The sequence below is a fragment of the Globicephala melas genome, chromosome 9 (genome assembly GCF_963455315.2).
Source record: "Globicephala melas chromosome 9, mGloMel1.2, whole genome shotgun sequence".
NCBI lineage: Eukaryota > Metazoa > Chordata > Mammalia > Artiodactyla > Delphinidae > Globicephala > Globicephala melas.
Genome location: NC_083322.1, coordinates 32,836,266 through 32,846,084, shown reverse-complemented (window position 1 = coordinate 32,846,084; position 9,819 = coordinate 32,836,266). Strand labels below are relative to the sequence as shown.

The window sequence follows — 9,819 nt, the reverse complement described above, 5'->3', positions numbered from 1 at the left end:
TATTCTTCAAATATATTAATAACCATTGGAAAATCAGCCCTCTTGTACCAGTGCAGAAAATAAATGCACTGGTATGGGATTTGTTATGAAATTTTTTAGTTCCTTGCGTTATAGGGCAATTTTAAAAAATTAAAGAGAGCTTACTGGAGAGTTATTCTGTGGTATGGAAGATCCTAGAGAGTGCTCAGCCATTTAGCTCCCGCCCACCTCCTCTCTTCCCCCTTTTCTGGTATCTCCCACTTAGAGGAAGCAGGATACTACTTACTGTGGTAATCACTCTGGTTTAAACTCCTTGAGGACAATAGTAGCTAAGATTTTCTAAGCATTTACTAATAAGATAAGCAAAATCATTGTTACAGCTCATCTCAAAAAATTTTATGTATTAGAATGGTGAGGTGGACAAGAATTTCATCCAAATAAGAACCTTCACTGCAGCACTATTTACAATAGCCAAGATAAGGAAGCAACCTAAATGTCCATTGATAGTTATATAGATAAAGAAGATGTGGTATATATATACAATGGAATATTACTTCACCATAAAAAAGAATGAAATAATGCCATTTGCAGCAACATGGATGGACCTAGAGATTAATACTAAGTGAAGTAAGCCAGACAAAGACAAATATCGTATGATATCACTTACATGTGGAATCTGAAAAAAAAAAGATACAAATGAACTTAAATAAATACAAAACAGAAATAGACCCACAGACATAGAAAACAAACTTATGGTTACCAAAGGAGAAGGGGTGGGAGAGAGAGAAATTTGTAAACAAATGGACAAATAAATTGTTCTCTTTTAAGCTCCACATTAAATACAACAAATCTAGATGAGTCTGGATGAGTTTCTTTTAACTTAGGTTTTAGAGACACTTTTTCATCGATACCTACCATTTTACAAATGAATCTATAAGCTATCCCATTAAAACCAAGTTAATTTTACCCTCCTTTTGGCCTCCTCTCCCTGCCACCTGAAAAAATGAGTCAATTACTTGTGATAACTATTGCAAATGTCTTACTAATCCCACTAGAAATGTAAATGTGGCAAGAGGACAGAGAAGGATAAGGAAAGAAGCCCTAACGCCAGATTTTCAGCCACTGCTTAAGCCCACTCTAGCACTATGGGAATGACTTTCTTCTTTGGATGAAACATCTGGAAATCTTAAACTTCAAACTTGAATTTTAAGTTTGAGGAAAATAAGTTTGTACAAAATGTTATTTAGCTGTAAACTCTCTCTTCTTTTCCATCTCCTGGTAATTGATATAACGGATTTCCTTAAGGATTAATGTTTTCTATTCACTTTGATAAACAGTTGTTGGGCAACAACTCTAGAATAAAGTCCCAACTCTCAGAGTCAAGTGTGCGTTGGTGAATAGAGGAAGTAGAGAAATATAGAAAAAGCAATAAGCAGAATGTCTAAGTCATCACTTTGGAATTAATTGAACATAGATAAAATTGGGAAAGAAAATAAGAAATAAGGGAATGGGCAAGCAGAACCACTTCTGGGAGAGAAGGAGCAAAGTTTGCATAACATTCAACTATGTTAACACTCTACAGCGTTACAACACTGCCATCCATACGCAGTAGTAGCAGTACGTAAACTTTTTATTTAATTATTAGACTATTGAGTTTTGGCTCCAAAGTATTTTTCCAATTCGGATCCTGCTGTTTTTTCGTATATTTTCAAAAATAGTCTTTTTCTTTCAGAAGAAGTAATTCTTCAAATCTAGTTCACACAAGGGGATTTGATATGTTCAGTGAGTTCCTGTATTCAGCAATACCTACGGGGTGCCTACTATGCCTTAGGCTCTGAGCAAGCTGCAGGCACCCCCTCAAGTCTAGGACTCATTATTTTGCTTTCAGCAAATTTTCATTAGGTGCTTTTCCTCCCCCATGTGTAAGTCCACCAGACCTTAAACCCTTTATGAACGTGCAAGCTCCTCCCTTCTGAAAGCGTTTGTGTGAGTAGTTCACAGGCTGGTTCATCTACTGCAGTGTGGCTTTATGATAGGGGTTTGTTTACATGGTTCCTACAAGGTAGTTGCAGATGTGACTGCATCTTAGAGATACCTGAAATCTTTCAACAGGATCTGATCCAAAGGAAAAGTAAGTTATAATTTAGAGAGAGAGTGGAAAAAAAAAAAAATCAGACCTCCCCTTATGGTCTGAAGATGCAAACCCATAGGGGTTAGGAGGCTCACGTACCAAGTTTCATATTCTCATGGTGCCTCCAGCTGACTCACATACTCTGGGTACTGGGATAGCTGAAGAGCTGATGTGCTTGCGGGGTCCCCTGGCACTTGCAAGGTTGCCTGGCATTCAGGTGTGTTATGGCTGCTTATCTCACAGTGCAGCAGTAACAACGTTGATTGGAAGCGTACCGTGTGTAGGGACCACGTAAGAGGTTTACTTGAATTAATTCATTTAATTCTCACGGGACAACACTGTGAAGCAAGCACCACTGCTCCCATTTTACAAGGAGGCAGCTCCTTATAAGGAGGCTTCCAAGAGGCTCGGTACCTCGCTCCGGAGCACACAAGGTAAACGGTAGAGCCTACAGGTGAACACAGGCCTTCATATTCGATACCTCCACGCTCTTAACCACCAAGCTGCCTCGCTGCAGTGTGTCCGTTATCCCTGGGTCAACCTGCCGGCTCTTACACATACAGTTCTAGGTGTCGTGCAATGTGACCCAAGAAGCCTTCCTGCCCCTTGTGGGCCGAATTCGGGTCCTCATCCCCGAGACGCGCTTCGCCCACCTGGGCAGGGCCGGGATCTGCCTGGTTGGACATCCCCCTGATCCCTCTCCTGGCCTGGGCCGGACTGGAACCCGACCAGGGACGGGCGGCAGGGTGCGCGGGGAGGGAGCCATCTCGCGGGCTGCGTTCGGCCCCCGCCCCCTGGCCGGGCCGAGGGGCGGGACTCGGGCCGCGCGGGCCCGGGAGCAGAAGCCGGCAGCGGGAAGCTACCGCCGTCCGGGCCGCTCTGGGAGAGGCGAGGCGAAGAGAGGCGGGGCGGGGCCGAGCGCAACGGGAAGGCGAAGCTGCGCGGGCCGGGAGCCGCGCTGCGCCAGCCGGGCTGCAGCTGCCGCGCACCAAGCGCTGAGATGGGGCTGGAGACCGAGAAGGCGGATGTCCAGCTCTTCATGGACGAGGACTCTTACAGCCGCCACAGCAGCGTAGATTACGCCGACCCCGAGAAGTTCGTGGATCCAGGCAGCGACCGAGATCCCCACCGGCTCAACTCGCATCTCAAGGTGAAGCCTGGGGCGGGCCCTACCCTGGACCTGAGGCTGACCCAAGTCCCCGCTAAGGCCTGGGAGTGGGGGTGCCCCCTCTAACTTGCTCCGACCCCAACTCCCACCCTCGCCACTGGGTCAGCGCCTCAGGGTACGGGATCCGGCTTCCCTCTGTGGGGCCGCCTGAGTAGCCAGGAATTCTTAGCCAAATTCCTGTCCGCCCACCATGACCCTAAGAGAAGGTGGGGCACCGCAGCCAAGTCTTTCTTTCTTGCTTCTCCCACCCCGAGCTCTCCCGTATCCTGGAGAGGCAGGTTGGGCGACAGTTCAGGATCCCTGAGTCTTGTCTCCGCAGGTGGGATTCGAGGATGTGATTGCAGAGCCCGCGTCTACGCACTCTTCTGACAAAGTGTGGATCTGCAGCCACGCTCTCTTTGAAATCAGCAAATACGTGATCTACAAGTTCCTGACGGTGTTCCTGGCCATTCCCTTGGCTTTCGCTGCGGGAATTCTCTTTGCCATCCTCAGCTGTCTGCACATCTGGTGAGAAGGGGCACACTGGGGTGGGCCGGCTTTCTGAAACGTAGGAATGTTCTCTGCCACCTGCCCCCTGCCCTCCCCTTCTCCCAGGCCGGCTTGCAGGCGAAAGAAGGCGCATCATCTCTGAACGCAGTAGCAGAACTGGGAGGCCTTGAAGGGTAGTGTGCTTTCTTTAGAATTGTAGGTTGGGTTAGGAGTTTAAACAGAAGAAGGAAGGTCCCTCTGTCCACGGGTGTGATCTTCCTTCGAACGCTAAAGCCCAGCTGACTGTGGAGGTGGAGATCTGGAAGCCATGCTTCCAGCCACAGGCTGCTCTCTCATAGGGCCCTGTTTTGACTTGTGCCCATGGTTCTGGGCAGGGCTCTTATTTCTTTCATCACCTTTTATTCAGTCACCACCCGTGCTTGGGGTAAAACAAAAGAGATCTCTGAGCAGAATGCCAGTGACAGTATCATTGCAGAGGGATGTCAGACCTGGTTAAGCAGTGCTATGGAGAGGCGGCTCCAATCCTGTCACTGGCAAATGGCAAGGATGAGAACAGAGGAGAGGCAAGATGTGTGCAGTTAAGGTGAAGGGGTCCGCAGCACAAATGAATGAAACTCAAACTGCAGGATAATGAAATGAGAAGGCTTCCAAGTTACTTTTTCACCTATGAGGCACCAACAGGAGTGGCATCTAGTAAAAGGGGAAATAAATATAGAAACCTATTGGACATTTTGGGACATTTTGAGTAACTTTATTCACACATGAAATGCATCATAAAGCTATAGAGAACATTTCTAAGCGTTAAAAAATTTAAAAGGAAATGTCATATTTTACCAAGAAGTTTTGTTATTGTTGTTTTTAAAAATGTCCACTTTATTCTGAGAGGAAGAACATTCAGATTATCCCCTGTATGGCAACAATTGCTAAGCTCGTCTTTTAGGGCAGTCCTGCAGAAATGTATAACCCCAGATGTCTCCATGTCTTTCATAATCACTTTATATGGTATTGCCACACCCTAATACATGTTGTGTTCATTGTTAGAAGTTATGAAATTGTTCTCCATTCCCCTTTACCATCTGAATCAATTTCTTTAGTCAGTTAGCTAGCTAGTTAGTTCAACCAAGAAAGTTTATTGAGTGCTTAGTTTGTGCTGGGCACTGGGCCCAGAATGAATAAGATGCAAGATCTGCCTTCAGCTTACTCACAGCACATCAGGACAACTGGCTAGGTACAGAGGTGGCTGCTGAGGACAACCCAGCTAGATCTGTGGAGGAGGGAAGCACAGGGAAGGCTTTTAAAAAGAAAAGGGTCTACAAAGGCTTTTAAAGGATAAATTGAAGTTCACCCAATAAGTAAAGGATAAATAACAAACATCAATTTAATTTGATCACTAAAAACTGTAAACAATTAAACTATATTGAAAGTGCCAGAAAACTGCCAGAGGAATGAAAATCTTTGCCTGTTTACATGAGCAGATCAACAAAGGATATATATAGTTAAGCTTATATTTTGACATTAGCACATGAATTTTTTTTAAAGATGCCCAAGTCAGTGCATAAAATTTTGGATTCCTAATTGAATAAAACCAGTCATCTAAACTCTATGTCCATTTTCTCACCTTCCAAAATGTGAAAAACTGAATGACCACATAACATATTGTGAAATGTTCGCTATGAAGCTATTTGGAAACATAGAGTGCCAGTCAACAAAGCTAGGCTTTCCTAAAGCACTTGTGGAATAACTGACAACAAAAAGGTTTCCATTTACTAAATGGCAGAGAGATATAAGTAAAACTACAATTAACCAAATGATGCTTCTCTCCACCTGGCTCTCCTGAGAATGGGAGATGTTTTTTGTGTAATGCTTCCAGAGGTGAATCATCAAACCGCTTCCTTTTCAGCCACAGAAAATGTATTACTTAACTATAGCTTATTTTTCAAATTACATTCATGTGGGACATAAATATTTAACTGTCATACATTTGTCATCAGGCAGCTGTGATTGCAAGTAGAGGAGTAACTTCAAACAAAAATGTTTAAAAGTTAGTTTATACCTTGATAAAATAGATTTATCATTAATGGATCACATTCCAGTGACACAATAAGACCAGATCAAGGAGAGGCCTTATAGAAGAGCAAACCCATTTGAGTAAACTTTTTTTCTTGGTGATCAAAGCTATGAAAATATGCAGTAATAAGTTCTTTGAACCACACTGCATGGTGACAATGGATCTGACTTTAGATTATTTAAACAAACAAACAACAAAAACAAAACACTCAGAACTCAGTCTGGTGATGCTGGATCCTAGGCCAGAAGTACAGGTCATTAGGGACCGGTGAATTGGTTTGAGTCCATACCATAAACTGAGGTATATGCCATTTGGCAACCACAGGTTATTGGTCATAAGTGGATCATACCAAAGAAATGTGGCTTGGACCCCTCTACCTTTTATTTTTGCTGGGATGCAATTCAAATAAATGGTCCAACTGATGGAAATTCAGTAGTAGCAGTCTCATTTCCCAGAAGACTTTTTAATACAGCAAATTGCTGTGACAAGGCAGTCTTATGGAACTATAGTTAATACAAAGCTAAACAAAAGTCCCAGTTCTAATGGATTTATTATCCAATGGATAAATATATAATCTTGCTAATTATAAGATTTATTTAAGCAATATTTGGTTGGTCACATAGAGTCCCAACCAAGTTTTGGGTCATTCCAAATTGCCTGGAGTTTCAGAAAGGAAACTAACTGGGATGTTGAGAACACAATTTAAGTTTGTTGTCAGTGGATCACTGGATCCTCTGATCCAAAGTGAGAGAACAACAACTTGAAGAAAATAAAATTAAAATGAGTTCACCACATCCTATGAACTGAGTCCTCAAATGTGGGCAATTGCACTTTGCTGCGCTTTTGTCCTGTGTTTAATTCCCTCTTAGGACATGGAGATCTAAAGAGTTAGGGGAAAGAAAATTTCTCAGCCTAAGAAAGAATGGAAAGTGCATTATATTCTGAGGGAAGTGAATTTGGCTAGGAAGCTTTCCAAACTAAACTTAAGTCAAATTGAGATTATTTTGTCATAATTGTTTCATTATATATTCTGACTTCAAAATAGTTCTATTTATTATTCATTATAATGACAGCATCATATGGACCTGTCAGGGATGCATAATAAGTGTTAATCCTGATAGCTGGTCTATAAGATTTCCTATTCTTACTTTAATTTGTAGTGATTTGCCCAAGGCCACATATCAAGTGAGAAACATAATGGGATAAGAAGTTAAAAGTTGCTATCATTCAGGTTTCTGTTCAACTATGTAATTCTGAAACACCTAGTAATTAATTTTCTTTAAAAAATTGCTTCAAGTCTTTAGCATTGGAACAAAACACAAGATAAATATAATCTATGCAGGCAGTCAATATGAATAATTCAGTATTCTAAAAATATCTCAATCACTCAAATGCCTGATCTTCTCTTTACTTTGGGCTAAATACAACAGACCTTTATTTAAGTCACATTTTAATAGTAAACCAAGAAAATCAACCTTACTTCTTTGTGCCCACCCGAGTAATAATAAAAATTCTATTGAAGCCCTCCAACAATGCCTGAGAGTTCACAAACACTTTTGTGCCCAAAAAGCATTACTATGACAAAGAACATTATTCAGAGGACTACAGAAAAAATTAACCAGCCTGAGGAATATGAAAATATGTGGTTATCTTAAGAAAAGGCATAAAGAAAAAATAAATTTAGGATACTCTAGTTTTTCTTGTCTAAGAGTTCTGACATAATTGAAGGGCTCTTTTAACTGTACTACACAACCCTTTTCAGTGTGTGTAATTACTGTGGAAAATTAATAATATAAAGCATATGAGAATACTAAATTCACTTCAGCTCAAACATTTATTAAGGGTAAAGGATGTCCTAACTTAAAAAGCTTACATTCTAATAGGAAAGACAGAAATATAAGCAGTTAGCATCCATTATGATATCTTTTGGTGAATTTGAGGATTAAGAAGTTTGTTGCAGTACTTTAGACGCAGAAAAAAGGGGTATCCAACCCAGCCTGGTCCAATGGGGAGGAAGTGGGAAGAGACAACAGGAAAAGCTACCAGGAAGTAGGACCTCAGAGACATATGAAGATTTAGGCAGGTTAATGTTTAGGGGCAGAGATCAGGTATATAAATTTACTATTTTGTTTATCTTTTGCTTTACTATTTTAGATTGCCTGCTACCAATAGAAAGAATATTGGTGTTTATCATGTACATTCTTGTTTATTTTTTTTAAGCAACATATTTTCTGTGCATCTTATCATGATGTGGGTTACTGTTCATTTGTTTCAAATGCTTAATCCGGCTTAGGTGAACTGGGCCATTGTTATATCTTTTCATGCATATGCAATAGTCAGTGGCCTTATTTGGTAACACTAATAATCTTTACACATCTCTCTTCCTCCATTCCAGGATTATAATGCCTTTTGTAAAGACCTGCCTAATGGTCCTGCCTTCAGTGCAGACAATATGGAAGAGCATGACAGATGTTGTCATTGCCCCATTGTGTAGGAGCGTAGGACGCAGCTTCTCTTCTGTCAGCCTGCAACTGAGCCATGACTGAATACTTGGACCCCAGGTCCAGAGATTTGGATACTGTAATACTTCTTTGTTGTTATAACATAAAGGCACTACTGTTCTGTTAATTCCCCAAATGTTCAAATTAAGAAAGCTATTAAGATGGGCAACCACATGTAGAAATGTTTATTTTCAGATCTTTTCAAATAATACTTTTCTATATTAAAAGCCAAGGATTTCATATCTAACTTTATAACCAGAATTACTCAGTAGGTTGGCAACACTTAATTTTGAAGGCAGACAGTTCTTGCTTTAGTATGTAAGTATACATTTTGTAATGATGAATCTATAATGATCAAGGGACATTTCTCTCAAACACTACAATAGTTTTGTGTACAACTGCTCATAAAAATATGGAATTTCTTATTTTTCTTTTACTTTGGAAGTAATACTTTTTAAATTACCTTTGCAGGTAAAGTCATGGGGATACTTAGAGATAAGATAATACAAAGATTCTAGAAATTACAGTAACAAAAGTATACAGTGATGATAGGGGCTCTCAAATATGATAAAACAAATGTGAAAATAGATTCATGAAAGTATGTTCCTTTAAATAGGGCATAGTTAACCTACAGGCATATTTAACAAGATGTTTCAATTTACTGTATATTTTGTACTTATTGTAAATGTTTCTCTAATCAGATTTAAAGAACTCATTATATTTGCTTTAAAGAACTCATTATATTTGTTATCTTGTTGAGCTAATATATGGGAGGAGTAAATGTGTCTTCCACAAGGAACTTCACTGGTGAGATTGCACTGTCTTGATTACATAAGCATATGCATCTTCTTTGGTAATAGAATGGAAAAGAGATATACAAGGCTTTTCTTTCTAACTTTTCCAAGCAAAATCCTGAAGTGTTTTATGGCTGATGTTTATCTGGCTGTGATCTTAATACAAACCCAACTGATATTTCATCTAGGAGATGCTTTCTGTCTTGTAATTAGAAATTAAACCTGTATTCTGCATTCCTATTAATGTTTCGCTTTACCTTCAAGTAATATTGCTGCTATTTAATAACATTTTAAAATAAAGGCTATTTCTGACACTTAAGTACAATTTCAACTACAGTAATTCACGTAGTAATTTCAGGAGAGTTGTCAATTTACTGGGTCCATGCTACTGAGCTACGTATATATAAATTAAAAACTAACAGCTGCAAACTTTCAAGATGTTATCTAATATGAGTCTTGTTACACAGTATAAAATTATTCTTATTATTTTTGAACTGTAGAGTCCTATTTCAGTGTTATGAGTCACTGTTGTTTTAAAAATCTCTATTGCAAAATGATAGGCATGTACAAAAGATGTCTCTGATGTGAGTGGTTAACTATAATTTGCATATCTTAAAAGTGTATAAATGCTCAAATTTCAGAATTACTATTAGAACTCGGATTAACATTCCTTTGAATATCTTCATAGA

At 40.0% G+C, this 9,819-nt stretch overlaps 1 protein-coding gene across 1 annotated transcript; it reads left to right on the top strand.

Moving 5' to 3' along the window:
* Window positions 1–2,905: 2,905 nt before the first annotated feature.
* On the top strand, window positions 2,906–9,449 carry CAV2 (caveolin 2). The gene is made up of 3 exons (XM_030857613.3): window positions 2,906–3,260; window positions 3,598–3,785; window positions 8,231–9,449. The coding sequence occupies exons 1-3, from the start codon at window positions 3,111–3,113 to the stop codon at window positions 8,379–8,381; spliced, it is 489 nt and encodes a 162-aa protein (XP_030713473.1). The 5' UTR covers window positions 2,906–3,110; the 3' UTR covers window positions 8,382–9,449.
* Window positions 9,450–9,819: the final 370 nt, after the last annotated feature.

Bases quoted from the DNA above. Each gene is read 5' to 3' on its own strand.
- CAV2 (XM_030857613.3), top strand. From the start codon at position 3,111: ATGGGGCTGGAGACCGAGAAGGCGGATGTCCAGCTCTTCATGGACGAG. The intron at 3,261-3,597 runs GTGAAGCCTGGG...TTGTCTCCGCAG, and splicing joins GGCTCAACTCGCATCTCAAG to GTGGGATTCGAGGATGTGAT. The intron at 3,786-8,230 runs GTGAGAAGGGGC...CCTCCATTCCAG, and splicing joins CTCAGCTGTCTGCACATCTG to GATTATAATGCCTTTTGTAA.